This window comes from Patagioenas fasciata, chromosome 2 (genome assembly GCF_037038585.1).
Source record: "Patagioenas fasciata isolate bPatFas1 chromosome 2, bPatFas1.hap1, whole genome shotgun sequence".
NCBI lineage: Eukaryota > Metazoa > Chordata > Aves > Columbiformes > Columbidae > Patagioenas > Patagioenas fasciata.
The window spans coordinates 169401440-169420289 of record NC_092521.1 but is presented as its reverse complement, the minus strand read 5'-3'; the positions used below and the strand labels follow the sequence as shown (position 1 = coordinate 169420289).

Genomic DNA, 18850 nt, shown 5'->3' with positions numbered 1-18850 from the left:
GCCCTACCTGGATGGGTGTTGGGCACCTGCAGGCACTGGGTGCTGCTATTGGTGCTGGTTTGGGGTACGGGGTGCTGGGTCCTGGCTTGGTGCGGGGTTGAGGGTCCGTGGGTTTCTGGGGTGGGGGTGTCTGTGCTCAGGGGTGCTGCTGTGTCAGCACCCGTGTGGTCTTGGTGCTGGACAGTTTTGCCACGGTGCGCGGTGTCACCACAAGCGCTGGTGTCAGCACAGGCGCTGTGGGCAGGGGCTGCCGGTGCGGGGGTGTTGGGGTGTTGGGGTGGCGGGGGTGCCCTGGCTGCGGGTCAGGGTATTTGCGGCAGCGGGGGGCCGTGCGCCGTGGGCGCGGGTGTCTGGGTCGCGGCAGGTGCCACACTGGGTGTCTCCGGGTGTGCGGGCTGGGTGTCGGGTGCCGATGTCACAGCAGGTGTCGGCGTACGTGTCACCGCGAGCGCGAGGTGCCGCGTGCCTGCGCCGGGGCGGTGTACGTGTCACCGAGCATCGGCACCGCCGATATCTGTGTCACGGTGACTGATAGGTGTTGTGTCACTGCAAGCGGTCCCGCTGCCTGCCGGCATCACTGGCGTGGCACCGTGCCCGGCCGGGCCGGCGTGGCCGGGATGTCACCACGTGCCAGCCCCGGTGCAGGCGCACGCTCTGGGCTGAGGGTCTGTGGGGCACCGGGCACGCACGTGGGGAGTCCCCGTCCCCTCGCCACGCTGTCCCTCAGCCTCGTGTGGCACTAGGGGAGCTGGGGACTGTCCCCAGGGCTGGGTGGCACAGGGGAGCTGGGGACTGTCCCCAGGGCTGGGTGGCACAGGGTGGCAGGGGGATGCCCCCAGGGCTGGGTGGCACAGGGGAGCTGGTGACTGTCCCCTGCGGTGGTGCAGCAGTGGGGGGTGTCCCGGGCGCAGCCCCCCAGATGCAGCACTGGGGTGTCCCCGGGCCGGCCCAGCTGTGTGACACCGGGCACGGGGCTGCAGGAGCACGCCAGGTGCCGCTGTCCCCCTGGCTGTGGGGAGCGGGGTCACCGGGGGTGCCGGGGCTGGGCTGGGGTGGCCGGTGCTGGGGGGACAGGAAGGGTGATGGGACAGGGGGTCGCTCCAGGCTGGGTGGGGCGCAGAGCCGGGGGTCCCTGGGGGGCGGTGTGCGGCGCTGCAGGTCCGGGGGCTCCTGCCCGTGCTGCCCGCGCCCGGCCCCGCTGCAGGCAGGGATTTGTCCCAATTTGGCGCGGCAGCTGGGTTAATTTTAGAGGCAGGAGCCGGGTGGTTGCTGGAGCCGCCCCCCCAGCGCTCCCCCCGCTGCCCCCCCTGCCCCGGCTAAAAATGGAGCCGGGCGGGCAGAGCCGCAGCTTAAAGGGGCAGCGGGGATGGGGCCACGGGGGAACCCGGGGGGGGGGAGTGACCGGGACCCCCGTGAACCCCTCGCTGTGTGGGGCGCTGCAGCTGGGGGGCTCTGCCCGCGGTACCTGTGCCCCCCCACACCCCGGCCCTGTGTGTCCCCACGGGGCTGTGACCCCCCGTGCCCCCCATCAGTGTGACCCCAGATGACCCCACAGCAGTGTGACCCCGTGTGCCCCTGTGGCACCTGTGGGGGGGGCTCGTTTGGGACACACAGGGTGCTCAGGGCACAGCCCCCAGGGACGGGGCACCTGAACGGCCCCCACACTGTTTCGGTGCGTGGCCCCCCTGCTGGTGCTGCCGGGACCCCCCGCTGCTCGTGCCACACGCGTGGCCTCGTCCCTCCCCGTCACGCGCTGCGTGGGGACACGGGCGCCATCAGGAAACCCCTGCGCGTGGGTGGCAGCGGATGAGTCAGGGCTGATGGGAACCGCGGCATGTCCCCGGCGCTGTCAGCGTGTGACATACTTTACATATATAAAATATACCCTCAGCACCGCGCTGCTTCCCCAGGCCCTGCTCCGGGCACCACACGGAGCCCACCAGGCCACCCAGGCAGGTGGCACCTGGGGACAAGGTGTGACAAGAGCCACATGTCCCCACCTCCCCAGGACTTCCCCTGCTCCCTGTGTCTCAAGGTGGGGGTGGTGACACTGGAGGGGACGTTTTTGCTGGGCCAGCAGCATGGGAGCAGTGCTCCCTGCTCTGTGAGCGCCACGCAGGTGTGCGAGCATATGCGGTGTGTTCGTGGCGTGACCGCGGTGTGCTCATGGTGTGACCGTGGTGTGCTCATGGTGTGACCACAGTGTGCTCATGGTGTGACTGCGGTGTGTTCATGGTGTGACCACGGTGTGCTCATGGTGTGATCACCGTGTATTCATGATGTGACCGTGGTGTGATCATGGTGTGATCATGGTGTGCTCATGGCATGGCCGCGGTGTGATCATGGTGTGATCATGGTGTGTTCATGGCATGGCCGCGGTGTGCTCATGGCGTGACCACAGTGTGATCATGGTGTGATCATGGTGTGTTCATGGCATGGCCGCGGTGTGCTCAACCTGTGCTCATGGCGTGCACAACGTGTGTTCATGGTGTGGTTGTGGTGTGCTTGCAGTGTGTTCACAGGGAGCTCACGGTGTGTTCATGGCGTAATCATGGTGTGCTCAACATTTGCTCACGGTGCACTCCCAGTGTACTAACGGTGTGCGTGGCACCCTGACGTCCTGCTCACCGCCGTGGGGCTGGGCTGTGTCCCTCCATCCCCAGACACAGGTGCCGGCACCAGCGCGGTGCCCGGAGAGCCGAAGTGGTGCCAATGGGGTCAGGACACGTCTCACCTCGTGCTGCCCTGGGGCAGCTGCTGCCTGGGCTCGCTGCCCACCCGCTGCCCGCCCACTGCCTGTGTGCTGCCCGCTGCCCGCCCGCTGCCCGTGTGCTGCCTGTCTGCTGCCTGCCTGCTGCCTGCCCGCCTGCTGCCCGTGGTCACCCGGACCTGTACCGGCGTCCCCACCACGCTGTCCCCCCACCTTGTGGTGCCCCGCACCGTGCCGAGCCCTTGGGCGTGCCGCCGTGTGCCACTGTGTGCCACCGTGTACCGCCGTGTGCCGCCGTGTGCCGCCGTGTGCCGCCGTGTGCCGCGCCGGCCCGCCGGGCACCCCGCGTGTCGGAGGGTTAAGGGGGGGGCACAGCCCCCCCGTGGCGGCGGGAGCGCGGCAGCCTGGGAAAAATTTCCGCCCCAATAATTTTGCTCTGGCTGCCGGTGGTGCGGGGCTCCCGCCGCCGCTGCCGCCGACCCGCCGAGGGGAGCCCGGCCGGGGGAGCCCGGGGGGCGGCGGGATGGGCGCGGGGGCCGCCGGCGGGGAGCCCTGTCCCCGCTGTCCCCGGTGGCCGCGGGGGGGGCGGCGGGCGGGCGGCGGGGGCTGAGCGCCGTGGGCTCCGGCCGGGACGATGCTGCCGTCGCTGCTGCAGCTGCTCCAGGAGTTGCCGGGGCCCCCCGCCGGGCCCCCCCGGGCCGGAGCAGGACCCATGCCCGGCATCTCCGTCTGCGGCACCTGCCTCTGCCTGGACGGCGACAGCGACAGCGCCCGCGCCGCGGGGCCGAGCCGGGACGAGAAGGTACCGGGACCTCCGCCCCCGGGCCCGCACCCGCCGGTACCGCCGTCCCCTCCGGCCCCGCACCCGCCGGGACCGGGACCGCGGCCGGGCTGCCCCGGGGCCGGGGGATGCGCCGGGGGGCGGCGGGTGCTGCGGTGCGGCGGACAGGAGGGTCCGATCATTGTGCCCACCCCGGGGGACCCGTGTCCTGGCGGTGGCCGGGGAGGGTCGGGCTCCGTCCCCCCTGTGCCCCACGGCCCCCGTTCCCCCGGTCTCTATTTATAGCCGGTGCCCCCGTCCCGCGGCCGGAACACCTAATCCCGGTGCCGGGCGGGCGGGGCGGGCCGGACAGCTGCCGGGGGGGACGTGGCTGTGCCCGCCGGGAACCCCGTGCTCAGGCTGGGTGTGTGGGGCAGCGATGGGGCAGCGATGGGGCAGACAGTGGACTGGGGGTGCGGGGGACTGGGGAGGGCGGGCAGGAGTGGGACTGGGGGCAGGGAGATGCCCGGGGGCAGCCAAGGCAGCACCTGGCGCGGGCGGTGCCCCCCCCCGATATGTAAATGCCTGGCAGAGGTGTTTGCATGCCGACCCTCATCTCCGTGGGGAGGGACGGGGTGGGGGGGTGAGCAGGCAGAGTCCTGGCTAGGCTGGGGGAGCTCCCTGCACCCCTCTGTATCCACCTGCACCCCTGCACACCCCTGCACCCCACTGCACCCCCCTGAACTCCCCTGCATCCTCCTGCACCCCATTGCGCCCAGCTGCACTCCCCTGCACCTCCTTGCGTCGTCCTGCACCCAACTGCACCCCTCTGTTCCCCCTGCACCCCCTGAACCTTTCTGCACCCAACTGGAGCCCCTTGCACCCTCTGTGGGGTCCCACTCCCTGAGCAAGGCAGGGACCCGGCTGCGCGCGCCCCCAGCCCCACAGCCCAGCCCCACGGTGTGTGGGGGCGGCGGGGGCTCCGTGCTGCTCGTGCCCGGCTGGCCTGGCACGGGGACAGGCTGGGGTGGCAGTGCCAGCCTGCAGCTGTGTCACCGCGTCCCCCGGGGCTGCCGGCCCCGGTTCGGCAGCAGCTGCGCCGGGTCCCACCGGAGCAGGGCAGAGCGTCGGGGCGGCTGCTGCCCTTTGGGGGAGCACGAGGTGGGGGTGGCACAGGGGGGGCCGTGGGAAGCGCCTGGGCCGAGGGCAGCATCCGTCTGTGCAGGGAGGTGCAAGCGCTTGCAGCAGGAACTGCCCCCAGGCAGCGTCTGTGGGGCAGAGGGGGCTGTGGGGCAGCACTGCGCTGTGGGGCGGCATTCTCCTGGCCGTGCCCACCAGCCATCCCCTCCGCACCCCTCGTCACCGGCTCCAGGGTTCCGCTGCACCCCAGAGCATCCATGGCGGCCGGAACCCGCCGGAGCAGCCCCAGCCCTGGGCTACATTGCCTGCAGTTGTTTGGGGCAGCGCCCGCTGGGGGCTGGGGGGCTCGGTGCGGCAGGGGGGCAGGAGCTGAGCCCCCGCCCGTCCCCACAGGTGCTGTCGCTGGGCGCCGACGTGCTCCCGGAGTACAAGCTGCAGGCGCCGCGCATCCACAAATGGACCATCCTGCACTACAGCCCGTTCAAGGCAGTGTGGGACTGGCTGATCCTGCTGCTGGTCATCTACACGGCCATCTTCACCCCCTACTCGGCCGCCTTCCTGCTCAACGACCAGGAGGAGGCCCAGCGCCACAACTGCGGCTACTCCTGCAGCCCGCTCAACGTGGTCGACCTCATCGTGGACATCATGTTCATCATCGACATCCTCATCAACTTCCGCACCACCTACGTCAACTCCAACGAGGAGGTGGTCAGCCACCCCGCCAAGATCGCCATCCACTACTTCAAGGGCTGGTTCCTCATCGACATGGTGGCCGCCATCCCCTTCGACCTGCTCATCTTTGGCTCCGGCTCTGAGGAGGTACCTGCTGCCGTGTTGCCGTGCTGTGGTGGTGCTGTGCTGCTGCGCTGGCACCAGTTGCACAGTGTCCTGGCTGGGATGGGTGCAGTTTTGGTGCTGGGTCCCCCCACGGGTGATGCCTGGGGGTCCCACATGTGCACCCACGCTAGGTCTGGGTGCCCGTGGTGCCACAATGGGTGCCGGAGCAGTGGGTGTGGGTGTCGGGCAGGCACAGGCAGCACGTGGTGCTGAGCACAGGTGCACGTGAATCTGGGTCTGGCCCTGGGGGACCCCTGCGCCCCAGCACCGATGGGTTGGGGGCGTTAACTGCTGCCGTGCCTCTGTGGGACCCCTCACACCGGGGAGGACGTAGCCCAGGGGGGCACCTGAGCCTGAAGTGGGGCGAGGGGCCGGGGCTGCAGGGAGGACAGGGGTCCCGGGGCTGGCGCAGGGACAGCGTTCCCTGCTGGGGGCTGGGCGGGGGTCTCCGCTGCAGCAGCCCCCGCTGACCCCGCCGCGGCCCCCGCAGACCACCACGCTGATCGGGCTGCTGAAGACGGCGCGGCTGCTGCGCCTGGTGCGGGTGGCCCGCAAGCTGGACCGCTACTCGGAGTACGGGGCGGCCGTGCTGTTCCTGCTCATGTGCACCTTCGCGCTCATCGCGCACTGGCTGGCCTGCATCTGGTACGCCATCGGCAACGTGGAGGGGCAGCGCATCGGCTGGCTGCACTCGCTGGGCGACCAGATCGGCAAGCCCCTCAACGCCAGCAACCCCCTCTACGGCCCCACCATCAAGGACAAGTACGTCACCGCGCTCTACTTCACCTTCAGCAGCCTCACCAGCGTCGGCTTCGGCAACGTCTCCCCCAACACCAACTCCGAGAAGATCTTCTCCATCTGCGTCATGCTCATCGGCTGTGAGTGCCCGCGCCGGGGGGCGAGCGGCAGGGAGCGCGTGTGGGCGCGTGTGCATGAGAGCGTGTGTGTGCACGCGCGTGTGTGTGCTAGTGTGCACGTGTGTGGGCGTGCATGTGTGTGCATGTGAGCACACGAGTGAGAGTGAGCAGCCATGTGCCTGTCATTGCATGGTGTGGGTGTACGTGTGTGAGCATGCACATATGAGTGTGCATGTGTGTGTGTAAGCACGCATGTGTGTGTGTAAGCATGTGTGTGTGAGCCTGCACATCTATATGTGAGCATGCATGTGTGTGTGGTCGTGTATGTGAACACACATGAGTGAGTGGGCAGCTGTGTGCATGTCATTGCACATGAGTGTGCATGGGTGTGGGTGGAGGTGTGTGAGCGTGCAGATGTGTGAGCATGCATGTGCGTGTAAGCGTGCACATGTGAGCATGCGTGTGTAAGCATGCTTGTGTGAGCATGTGCGTCTATTTGTGAGCGTGCATGTGTGTGTGAGCATGCATGTGTGAGCAGGAATGTCAATGTGTGGGCATGCACATGTGTGTGTAAGCATGCATGTATGTGTGAGCCTGCACATCTATATGTGAGCATGCATGTGTGTGTGGTTGTGTATGTGAGCACACGTGTGTGTGTGGGCATCTGTGAGTGCACATGTATGACTGTGTGTGGGCATGAGTGTTGGTGTACGTGTATGTGTGGGCATGTATGTGTGAGTGTGCATGTGTGTTTGGCACTGTGCATGTGCACATGTGAGTGCACATGTATGTGTGTGAGCATGCGTGTGTGTTTGGGAGCATGCATATGTGCATGTGAGCATGCGTGTGTGTGCATGTGTGTGTGAGCGTGCATGTGTGTGAGTGTGCATACATGCGTGTGAGCATGCTTGTGTGTGTGCATGTGTACATGTGAACATGTATGTGAGCGTGCATCTGTGTGTGCATGTGTGTGTGAGTACGTGTGAGTGTACACGTATACGTGAGTGCACGTGTGTGTGAGCGTGCACACGTGCACCTGTGACAGAACACGCACACGCGTGCAGGTGTGAGCACACCACTGTCCTGTGCACACGTGAGTGCGCGAGGGAGCCGCCACACGCGTGTGCACAGCTCCGCTCTCGCTGGGCCCGCGGGGGGTGCAGGCGCATTTGGGGTGGTGGTGAGCGTGGGTGTGTTGGGGGAACCCAGCGGGACCCCCACACCGTCCTGCCAGTGGCGGTGTCCCCGTGGTGCTGGGCACCCCTGGGGGGTCCGGGGGCGGTGCTGGGCCCCCCCTGACGCCGCCGGCCCCGCCGCAGCCCTGATGTACGCCAGCATCTTCGGGAACGTGTCGGCCATCATCCAGCGCCTGTACTCGGGCACCGCGCGCTACCACACGCAGATGCTGCGCGTCCGCGAGTTCATCCGCTTCCACCAGATCCCCAACCCGCTGCGCCAGCGCCTCGAGGAGTACTTCCAGCACGCCTGGTCCTACACCAACGGCATCGACATGAACGCGGTGAGCACCCACACCGCCCCCGGCACCGCCGGCCCCGCCGCCCCCGCCGGCCCCTGACCCCGTGTGTCCGCAGGTGCTGAAGGGCTTCCCCGAGTGCCTGCAGGCGGACATCTGCCTGCACCTCAACCGCAGCCTGCTGCAGAACTGCAAGCCCTTCAAGGGGGCCACCAAGGGCTGCCTGCGTGCCCTGGCCATGAAGTTCAAGACCACGCACGCCCCGCCCGGGGACACGCTGGTGCACGCCGGGGACGTCCTCACCGCCCTCTACTTCATCTCCCGCGGCTCCATTGAGATCCTGCGTGGGGACGTGGTGGTGGCCATCCTGGGTGAGCCCCCCGGGACGCCGTGCTGGGGCGGGGGTGTTCCCTCCACCAACCCCGTGGGCTGACCCCCGCTCCGGTGCCTCCCCCCCAGGGAAGAACGACATCTTTGGGGAGCCGCTGAACCTGTATGCGCGGCCGGGCAAGTCCAACGCTGACGTGCGGGCGCTGACCTACTGCGACTTGCACAAGATCCACCGCGAGGACCTGCTGGAGGTGCTGGACATGTACCCCGAGTTCTCTGACCACTTCTGGTCCAGCCTGGAGATCACCTTCAACCTGCGCGATGTGAGGGCTGGGGGGCACGGGCTGGGGGGAGCTGGAGCACAAGTGTGATGGGAGTGGCTGAGGGACCTGGGGGGTCCAGCTGGAGAACAGGAGCTGAGGGGAGACAGGGACACAAAGAAACGGCCTCAAGTTGCGCCAGGGGAGGTTGAGGTTGGATGTGGGAACAATTTCTTCCCCAAAGGGCTGTGGGGCATTGGAACAGGCTGCCCAGGGCAGTGCTGGAGTCACCAGCCCTGGAGGGCTGGACAGACGGACAGGAGGTTCTCAGGACATGGGGCAGTGCCAGGGTGGGTTATGGTTGGACTCCATGAGCTTGAGGGGCTTTTCCAACCCAAATGATTCTACGGTTGATGACTGCAGGGAGGCACCATCCTGGTGAGCATGGGGGGTCCTGAGCAGGTGGGGGACCTGGTGTGGGGGATGCTCAGGGATGGGGCACAGTCACCCCGGGATGCCCCCAGCATCACCTGGCTGGTGAGGGGCACTGGACTGAAAGTGCCCCAGCATCAGCCCCAGCATCACCCCCAGCATCACCCCAGCATCACCCCCCAGCATCACCCACTGCATCACCACAGAATCACCCCCATCATCACCCCCCAGCATCACCCCCAGCATCACCCCCCAACATCACCCCAGAATCACCCCCATCATCACCCCCCAGCATCACCCCCCCAGCATCACCCCCAGCATCACCCCCCAGCCTCACCCCAGCATCACCCCCAGCATCACCCCCCCAGCATCACCCCCAGCCTCACGCCAGCATCACCCCCCAGCATCAGCCCCAGCCTCACACCAGCATCACCCCCCAGCATCACCCCAGCATCACGCCAGCATCACCCCCCAGCGTCATCCCCAGCCTCACCCCAGCATCACCCCCAGCATCACCCCCAGCATCACCCCCCAGCATCACCCCCCAGCATCATCCCCAGCCTCACCCCAGCATCACCCCCAGCATCACCCCCCAGCATCACCCCTAGCATCAAACCCCAGCATCACCCCCCCAGCATCACCCCCCCAGCATCACCCCAGCATCACCTCCCAGAATCATCCCCATCAGCTCCCTGTTGCCACAGTCCCTGCCAGCACAGGGCAGGGGGTCTCCAATCTCACCCCTTCCCCGCAGACCAACATGATCCCCGGCTCGCCGGGCAGCGATGAGCTGGACAGCGGGTTCAACCGCCTGCGCAAGCGCAAGCTCTCGTTCCGCCGGCGCACGGAGAAAGGTGAGACCGGGGGGTCAGGGTGGGGTGACCGGGCCCCGAGGAGCCGCGGTGACCCCGGTGTCCCCCGCAGACGCCGCCAACGCCGGGGAGCTGCGGAGCGGGCAGAAGGTGCTGCGGCCGGGCCGGAGCTGCCAGGCGCCCGGCGCCCCGCGCGGGCCGGCCGAGTGGGAGCCCTGTCACTCCAGCTCCCCCTCCAGCTCCCCCTCCAGCGACGAGGACGAGCCCCCTGCGCCAGGCGCCGCCGTGCTGTCCCCGTTCCGCAGCGCCCGCGCCGGCTCCGACGCGCCCGCAGCCCCCGAGGCTGAGGAGCGCAAGGGCAGCGACATGTGCAACCCCCTCTCAGGTGGGGACGGGGACCAGGGGGCTGGGCTGGGCACGGGGGGTCCCCTCTTTCAGCTCAAGGTTCTGCAAACCCCCAGGTGGCTCCCAAACCCCACTGCAGTCGTTCCACCTGCCCCCCAATGCCTGTGCCTTTCCATCCCCACGCTGTGTCTGGGGGGTCCCCTTTGCATCCCCACACTGTGTTCCGGGGTCCCCTTTCCATCCCCACACTGTGTTTGGGAGGGGGGATCCCCTTTGCATCCACATGATGTGTTTGGGGGGGTCTCCTTTACATCCACACACTGTGTTCCAGGGTCCCCTTTACATCCCCATGCTGTGTTTGGGGGGGTCCCCTTCACATCCCCACGCTGTGTCCGGAGGTTCCCTTCCCGTCCCCACACTGCATCCGGGGGGCCCCTTTTTAATCCCCACACTGTGTTTGGGGGGATCCCCTTTACATCCCCACTCTGTGTCTGAGTGGTCCCCTTTACATCCCCACACTGTGTCTGGGGGGGTCCCCTTTGCATGCCCACACTGTGTCTGGGGGGGGGTCCCTTTGCATCCCCACACTGTGTCTGGGGGGGGTCCCCTTTGCATCCCCATGCTATGTTTGGGGGGTCCCCTTTGCATCCCCACACTGTGTCTGGGGGGGGTCCCCTTTGCATCCCCACGCTATGTTTGGGGGGTCCCCTTTGCATCCCCACACTGTGTCTGGGGGGCGTCCCCTTTGCATCCCCACGCTATGTTTGGGGGGTCCCCTTTGCATCCCCAAACTGTGTCTGGGAGTCTCCTTTGTATCCCCATACTGTGTTCCAGGGTCCCCTTTGCATCCCCACACTGTCTGGGGGGGTCCCGTTTGCATCTCCACACTGCGTTTGGGGGGTCCCCTTTGCATCCCCACCCTGTGTCTGGGAGTCTCCTTTGTATCCCCATACTGTGTTTGGGGGGTCCCCTTTGCATCCCAATGCTGCGTTCGGGTGTCCCCTTTACATCCCCACACTGTGTTCCAGGGTCTCCTTTGCATCCCACTCTGTCTCCGGGGGGGTCCCCTTTGCATCCCACTCTGTTCCCTTTGGCGACACTGACACCCCACCCCCCCACCCCTTCCAGGAGCCTTTTCGGGGGTCTCCAACATCTTCAGCTTCTGGGGGGAGAGCCGGGGGCGGCAATACCAGGAGCTACCGCGCTGCACCATCCCGGCTCACGCCGCCCTCAGCATCCCGCTGCCCACCATGAGCCGCCGGCAGCGCTCCGAGGTGGAAACGCGGCTCGATCTGCTCCAGAAGCAGCTCAACAGGTACGTGGTGGGGGGATATAGGGGCAGCACCGCCCCATGGGAGCCCCCCAATCGCCCCTTTGGGGGCGATTGGGGGGCTCCCATGGGGCGGTGCTGCCCCACAATGTGCAGCATCTTGTGCGCACCCCAACACGTTCATCCCTAGGCTGGAGACCCGCATGGCCGCGGACATCAGCTCCATCATGCAGCTGCTGCAGCGTCAGGCCGCGCTGGTGCCCCCCGCCTACAGCACCGTGTCGTCCCCCCACCAGCCCCCCGGCCCCCCGTGTCCGCTGCAGCCCGTCCTCCCCATCACCCCCATCCAGCCGCTCTCTCAGGTGAGCACGGTTGCACCCCCAGACCCTCACTCACCCCCTAAGTTTGGGGCGGCCCATATCCCCATCTTGCACCCCACTATGGGATGGGGTCACTCCTGAGCCCCCCAGGTTTGGGGCAGCCTGTCACCCCAACCTCCAATGCCATTGCAGACTGAGGTTACCCCTGAGCCCCCAAACTTGGGGCAGCCCCTTCCCCCAGCCCCACTCTGTGTTGGGGTCACTCCTGATCCCCTCAAATTTACAGCAGCCCACTGTGGGTTGGGGGTTACCTCTGAGAGCCCCAGGTTTGGGGCAGCCCCCTCCTGTGCCCCACTGACCATTCTCTGGCCCCACCGCGGGTTGGGGTCACTCCTGAGCCCCCCAGGTTTGGAGCCGCCCCCCCCATATCCCATCACCCTGGCCCCCAGCCCCACTGTGGGTTGGGGCCACTCCGAGCCCCCAGGTTTGGGCAGCCCCCCATGCCCCATCGCCCTGTCCCCAGCCCCAGGCCGCAGCGGGACGGGTGACCCGTCGCGTTGTCCCCGCGGTGAGCCGCTGTCCCCTCCCGCAGGTCCCCAGCTTCCCGGTGCCGCTGGAGCCGCCGGAGCCCCGCGCCGCCCCCCCGCCGGACGTGGTGCTGCTGCTGGAGCCGGTGGCGGTGGCGCGGCGGCGGTCGCTGCCCGGACAGCTGTCCCCTCCCCCGGGGACACAGCCCCTGCACAGACACTGCTCCGACCCCGGCAGTTAATGGGCCGGGCCGGGCCGGGCCCCCCGAGCCGCGGGACCCCCGTCCCAGGACAATCCGGCCGCCGCCCCCACGGACAGACCCTCCCGCCGCCGGAGCCCGCGGGGGGCGGCGGGACCCCCGGCACCCCCACGTTAGCTGGCCTAACCGGGGGCCAGGCCGCCCGCGCCGCCGCGCCCGGGGCTGGCGGGACTGCGGACGTGTGCTGCTCCTCCTCCTCATCCTCCTCCCGCAGCGCCGGGGCGCGGCCCCGCAGCCCCTCCCCTGCCGGACCCCGGGCCGGGGCGGCGGGGGCTGAGGGTGCACACGCGTGGGGGTGCGTGTGTCAGCCGTGTTTCGTGTGCCGTGGGGCTGCTGCCGCCCTGTGTGTGCACATGTGTGTGTGTGCACGTGTGTGTGTGTGTGTGTGTACTCGTGTCCAGCACCCCGGGACGCTGTGTGTCTCTCGGGGTGAGCTCCTGCTGTGTGGGGACACCCATCCTGCTCTCTGGGGACAGGCAGACAGACTGTGCCCGTGTGTCCGTGTGTGCGTGTGTGTGTACGTTCATCCCGCCGCGCTTCCCGCCGCCGTGGCACACATCTGCACGTGTGTGCCTGCGTGCGCACGCGTGTGCATGCGTGTGCCCGCGCGTGCCCACGTGTGCTGAGCCGCAGCACGGGGCGGATGTGCGGCCCCCCCAGCCGTGTCCCCATCCTTGTCCTGGCCGTGGTGGCCCTGCCAGCCCAGGACGTGTGTGTGTCCCTGGGGCAGCGCCGTGTGTCAGGGGGTGACCCCTCCCCATGCCCGCTGCCTGCCCCCCCCGCCAGCTGCCTGAGCTCCCCAGTTCCCCCAGTCTCCCCCAGCTGGGACCCCCCGGCCGCTCCCCCCGCACAGCTGGTGGCACAGGGCAGGGGGCGCCGCCCCCAGCGCCGTCCCAGCCACCCCACGCACAGGGAGGGGGACGCCCCGGTGGGGAGGGGGCGCGGGCAGGGCTGGGGGCTGCTGCCCACCCCCCGCTGGCTCCTGGTAGCGTGTGCCGTGTTCGTGCCGTCCTGTAGCCGGGCGCCGCGTGTGCCGGACCGGGCGCCGCGTGTGCCGGACCTGCCGTCGCACAGCCCTGCATGTCGCCTTCCGCGGTAGGTGCCCCCCCAATAAACCGGACTGACACCCCGGCTCTGTGTGCGGCTGCGCTGCGGGACGGGGCCGCGGCCAAACTGTGGCAGCGCGGGCGGTGCCGTGGGGAGGGGGACAGGACCCGGGGGGGAACCGACCCCAAGCGGGGTGCGAAGGCCAAGGATGGGCTCCGGGGGGCAGCAGCCTTGACCGGTGGTGTAATTAAATATTGCAACAGCCGCCGGACGGCGCAGGGCGCTCCCCGTGCCGGTGCCCGCGGTGGTGCCAGGGCTGCCGCACGACCCGGGCAGACACGGGGCCGGAGGAGGTGGCATCGCCTTTACTGAGCCTGTGACGGGGCACGGCACGGCCCCCACCTCGGTGTCCCCGCGGCCGCCCCCGTTCTGCGCGGCACAGGGTGCCCCGGGTGCCGGCAGTGCCGGGACGGTCACTCCTGCCAGTAGGTGCCATTGTAGGTGAAGGGCCCCGGCGCGACACAGGGGCCGGGGCTGGCGGGGGTCCAGCGCTGGATCTGCACCCGGGAGAAGGTGGGGGGGTCCAGCGGGCGCACGATGACGGGGCTGCGCGAGGCCACCGAGGGGTCCTCGTCGAAGAAGTTGAAGGGGCGCAGGAAGAAGCCGACGGCGTTGCCGGGGGTGGCCGTGTTGGGGATGTCCTCGGCGTGCGGGACGTGCAGGAACCCGACGGTCACCCAGGCCACCAGGTCCTGCACAGAGGGGACAGCGGCCGTTGGTGGGGCACAGGGCACAGCGGACCCCAGCCATGGTGCCCACGCTGCCACCGCCGCTGCCCCTTGTCCCCGCGCTGTCACCTGGTCCTCGATGGTCTCGTTGTCGTGGATGAAGCCCTCGAAGCTGACAAGGGGCTCCCAGGGGTTGTTCTGGCCGTAGATGCTGCTGCTGCTGCGCTCGTTCTCGTGGTGCCGCGTCACGGCCAGGTGGTACCTGAGGGGGCAGCGGCAGGATCGGGCCCATCGCCGGGGGCAGGGCGCAGACCCCCGTGTGCAGGTGCTGGGGTGGGGACAGGACCCATGTCCCACCCCCGCGGGGGCTTCCCCAGGCTGTGCCACCCGCTGCTCGCCTGTGCAGGGGGGCACACGGGGCCGGGGGGACCTGATGAGGGTCCCAGAGCTCCCAACTCTAGGGGGCTCAGTGTGGCACCTGCAGCGCCGAGGCCACCGGCCACATCCCCTCTGTGCCAGGACAGTGGATCCCCCTCAGCTGGGGTGGTGACAGCTGGGACCCTGCTGCCCCTTGGGCAGGTGCCACCACCTGCTCCGGCGTGGCAGGGCAGGAACAGGGGGTCTCTCAAGGGGACCCCGGCAGCCAGCGATGGCAGCAGCCATGACTGTGATGGGCTGTTCCCGCAGAGGGGCTGCCGGGGTGGGAACAGGGAGTGGAGGGCACGAGGTGCCACCGCGGGAAGGTCCCAGCGCTGTGACCGCAGCAAGAGAGTGATGCTCAGGGCTCGGAGCACGGACAGCAGGGCCGGCGGTGCCAGAGGCCACCGGGGCTGGCAGGAGCCACATCCCTGTGCTGTGGGGACCCCTCAGCCCACCTGCTCCAGGAGACGCCCTTCTCCTCCTGCCAGCCGCGCGGCAGCACCCGCCCGGCGTGCGAGCTGTGCTGGATGCGGTAGCTGCGCGGGTGGCCCCAGCGGTTGCGCCGGTGCGGGTTGTAGAAGAGCAGGTAGCGCGGCAGCGCCGTGCCGAAGGGGAAGGCGGCCTGGCGCTCGCTGCGGCGCGGCTGCCGGTGCAGCCAGGGCTGCACCACGCGGGCGCCCGGGCTCCAGGGGTTGGAGATGTTCTCAAAGCGCACGTCCATCGTCTCGAAGCTGTTGCTGGTGCCTGCAAGCAGAGAGGCCGTGAGCTGCGGCGGGTCCAGGGTGCAGCGGCATCCCGCCCGTGGCGGGCACGGGGCTGGGACCCCACGGAGACACAGCCCTGGGGAGGAGCATCTTCAGAGGGTCAGACAGCAACGCTCCCCCAGGGATGAGTCTCCCAAGCCCCTGGAACTGTGTGTGGGGTCCGGTCCCACCCCCCAGCACCCTCCCCGGGGCCAGGGGTGCGGCGAGGGGTGGCACCTGCGATGTCCAGGTCCACCTTGTAGTGCACCAGGTGGGTGTGCAGGTTGCCCAGGACGTGGCTGTGGACGCGGCTGCCGTAGCGCAGGCCCTGCGGCGTGTAGAAGGTGGCGTGGATGAAGCCGGTGGCGTGGACCTTGGCCTCCATCACACCATTGGGGTAGAAGAGGAAATCCCAGATGTAGTCGTAGTTGTAGACGGTGGAGGTGGTGCGCAGGACCAGCGCCTGCCCCTCCAGCCCCGCGTAGAAGTGGAACCCCCCCTGGTAGTCACTGTCGAAGTGGCGGCGCAGCGGGACGCCCGTGGGCAGCTCGAAGATGCAGATGGCACTGGAGAAGCGCATGGGCCCGTCGGCGTCGTAGAGGTGGTGGGCGTCCAGGTAGGTGGCCACCTCGGGGCAGTCGACGCCGCGGGCCAGCTCGTAGGTGACGGAGCCCATGCCCCAGCCGGCATCCATGTACTTGGTCTGCATGGCGGCCGGCGTGTGGCCCCCGTAGAAGGCGATGGCCTCCTGCACGCTCACCTCGTAGGCCAGGCGCTCCCCGTTGAAGCGCAGGTCGAAGAGCTGCAGCCCGGCGGAGGAGCGCAGGCGGAAGGCCAGGCTCCAGCCCCCGTACTCCAGCTGGTTGCCGCGCAGCCGGTACCGCCGGCCCTGCGGCTCGCACACCTTGGCCCCATGCACGTCGGTGGGGGTGCCGGTGGCGAAGCGCCCGCGGGGCTCGTAGCTGGAGAAGAGCTGCTGGGCGGGCGGCTCGGGCAGGCGGGCCAGCGCCAGCGTCCCCCGCTCGTAGCGCTCGGCCAGCTCCCGCGGGCTGGAGAAGTACTGCCCGTTGTACCAGAGCTGCTGCACCGCCCAGCGCCGCGGGTCGGGGTCCTGGTGGTCCACCAGCACCTCCAGCCCCACGGGGTGCAGGAAGAAGCCCTCCACGAAGCGCTGCAGCACCAGCCAGCTGCGGCGCTCGCCGGGCGCCAGCCCCCGCGGCGCGATGTCCGAGAAGGTCAGGGAGCCCCGGGAGCCGTTGTGGTACCCGGAGCCGGTGGCGTCGCGCAGCAGCGGCTGCAGCGGCTCCAGGGCCACCAGCAGTGTGCGGTGCAGCAGCTCGTACTCCGTCTGGGTGATGGGCCGGGAGGCGAAGGGGATGTTGCGACCCCCCTTGAAGCGCAGGGGCCGGTAGGAGCTGGGCTGGGGCAGGGGCCCCACGATGTATTCAGTGACGTTGGGCGCCGCCTGCCCCCCGAAGAAGACGACGGCCCGAGCTTGGCGCCGGGGCCGGGGGCCGCCCTGGTCCAGGTAGCGCAGGGCCAGCCGCTTCTTGGGGGGCAGCAGCTCCACCAGGAACAGGGTGTTCTTGGCCAGGGGCTCCCCGCGGCTCGGGGACAGCCCCAGCTCGGGCCGGCTCAGCAGGAAGGTCCGCACGGCGCGCAGCTCCGCCGGGGACAGGTCGGCAAAGATGGAGGCCTTGTCCGGAGCGGGTGCGGTGGGGCTGGGGCCGGGGCTGGAGCCAGCTGTGATGCCCAGCGTGGCCAGCGCCCAGCTGAGCCGGAGCAGCCACATCTTTGGGGGACCTGGGGGCAGAGGGACCAATGGGCCAGGGGGCCCTGTCCCTGCCGGCAGCTGCCACCACTGTCCTTGGCATGGGGAGCAGCCGATCCCCTTGCTCTGCAGCAGCCTCTGGCGCAGAATTGGTGCTCAGCCCCCGGCCCCACCGGCAGCTGCTGACGGTGCCGGCATCCCGGCAAGATGTGGGACGGGCACTATGGGGTGGCAATGGCGTCTGCAAGCGGCTGCTACCGCAAAGGCCGCCCCACTGAGCTGTGCAGCACCATACCGGTGAGGGTGGCACCGCATCACACACATGCCATGCCAGCTCTCCCATCCCGGGGGAGCGTGAGCCCCGCTGGGTGCTGAGCACCGGCTCCCGCAGAGCACCCTCTGTTGGGTGCCTGGGCTCCAGCCATGGGCAGAGCCCCCCACTGAGGGGTCCCTGCTGCCAGTCGAGCCTGGGGGGCACCAGTAAGGATGTGCTGTGATATGAGAGGACTGGGGCGGCCCAGGCTGACTGCAGCGGGGGGGACGGGCTCTGCTCCGGGTGCAGCACCCAGCACCCCCACTCCATGGCTGCCGTGGGGCGCTGGGAGCGATGGGCACATGGTGGCACCCCGCAACAGCCGGGGCCGCCCTGGCACCCCAGAGTGCCCACCCACCACGGCTGCCCTGGCACCCCAGAGCACCCAACCACCACGGCCGCCGCGCAGGGTGCGAGGGGCTGGGGGGGCTCCACACCCCCCAGGGCGGCTGCCGGACCCGACCTGGAGCCGAGCGCCGGGCCCCCACCGGGCGGGCGAGCCGGGACCCCCGTGCCCGGCCCCCCCTTGCGGCCCCTCCCGGCCCCTCCTGCCCCGCTCACCTGCCCGCGCTCGAACCGGCCTGAGCAGCAGCTGCCGCGCTGTGCCCGGCCCCGCGCCCGGGCGGTGACCCCCCCGCCCCGCCCCGCCCGCGCTCCGGGTCAGGGCCGCTGCGGGCGGGCCCGTCCCCCCGCCCCGCGCAGCCCGGCGGCCGCGGGACCCCGCGCGCCTTTCCCACGCCCCCCGGGGCTGCGTCCCCCGCCCCGCCGCCCCGCACCTGCGCGCTCCCGCCGCCGCTCGCCGCCGCGCTCCCGCCCACGCGTGGGGGGCCAGGGAGGGGCCCCGGAGCAACCCCCCCCGCCCCGCATCCTCGGGCGGGCACCGGGTGGGCGCAACCCACGCACCGTGACCGCAGCCCCAGTAGGGGCGTGATGGGGGGGTTGCCCCGCTCCACCTCCCGCACCTCGGCCTCCCCGCGGGTTAATGAACACCCAGCGGCCCCGTGTCCGCCCGGTCGTTTCCCCCCCCCCCGCTGGAGTCGTTCTGGCCTCGGCGCGATCAAACTCCAGGGCCGAGGCGAGATAACGGCCAGGGAAACCCACGCGGGACCACGGCCACGGGGGATTGCAGGGCAGGGGGCAGTGACAGGTACCCCCCGGGGCCGGGCAGCCCCCTCCCCACGGGCAGGGCTCAGGGTGGAGCGGGGACCGGGCCATGAAGAGGCCCTGGGTGGGGTGTCCCCGCTGTGTCCCTACCATGTCCCCGCTGCTCCCCAGGCCCCCCCGGGCCATGCAGGGGTGACCCAGGGCTGCTCCGAGGAGCCCCCAGGGCCGCAGCAGCCGCAGGGAATGACGCTGCCACAGCCGTTTCTGACCCCTGCACCCTGTGTGCCCTGAAACACTACATTTTTGGGTGGTTTTGACATTTCCTGCTCCAGGGCTACAAAACCCAGGATGTGAAACATGCTTTGCCAGCCAATATCCAGCTGACTGCAG

General features: G+C 69.4%; 2 protein-coding genes across 5 annotated transcripts in view; one reads left to right on the top strand and one right to left on the bottom strand.

Annotated features, from left to right (window-relative positions):
- Positions 1–13465, top strand: part of KCNH2 (potassium voltage-gated channel subfamily H member 2) — a 28805-nt gene extending 15340 nt beyond the window's left edge. For all 3 annotated transcript variants that reach the window (XM_071805486.1, XM_065831356.2, XM_071805487.1), the window contains 10 exons: positions 5004–5429; positions 5938–6325; positions 7624–7823; positions 7897–8149; positions 8238–8431; positions 9555–9654; positions 9725–9997; positions 11086–11272; positions 11418–11589; positions 12140–13465. In XM_071805486.1, the coding sequence (XP_071661587.1) occupies positions 5004–5429; positions 5938–6325; positions 7624–7823; positions 7897–8149; positions 8238–8431; positions 9555–9654; positions 9725–9997; positions 11086–11272; positions 11418–11589; positions 12140–12316 (2370 nt within the window). In that variant the 3' untranslated portion in view covers positions 12317–13465. The remainder of the gene's footprint in view (positions 1–5003; positions 5430–5937; positions 6326–7623; positions 7824–7896; positions 8150–8237; positions 8432–9554; positions 9655–9724; positions 9998–11085; positions 11273–11417; positions 11590–12139) is intronic.
- Positions 13466–13724: 259 nt separating this feature from the next.
- AOC1 (amine oxidase copper containing 1) lies at positions 13725–18276 on the bottom strand. 2 transcript variants are annotated; one of them, XM_065832966.2, is made up of 5 exons: positions 18133–18276; positions 15510–17075; positions 14985–15273; positions 14239–14371; positions 13725–14133 (listed from the first exon to the last, which is right to left on the bottom strand). In XM_065832966.2, exons 1-5 carry the CDS (start codon positions 18221–18223, stop codon positions 13855–13857), a joined length of 2358 nt encoding a protein of 785 aa, XP_065689038.1. In that variant the 5' UTR covers positions 18224–18276; the 3' UTR covers positions 13725–13854. The 2 variants fall into 2 exon arrangements, with proteins under 2 accessions (XP_065689038.1, XP_065689039.1); XM_065832967.2 differs by lacking the exon at positions 18133–18276 and adding an exon at positions 17918–17999.
- Between the last annotated feature and the right edge of the window lie 574 nt (positions 18277–18850).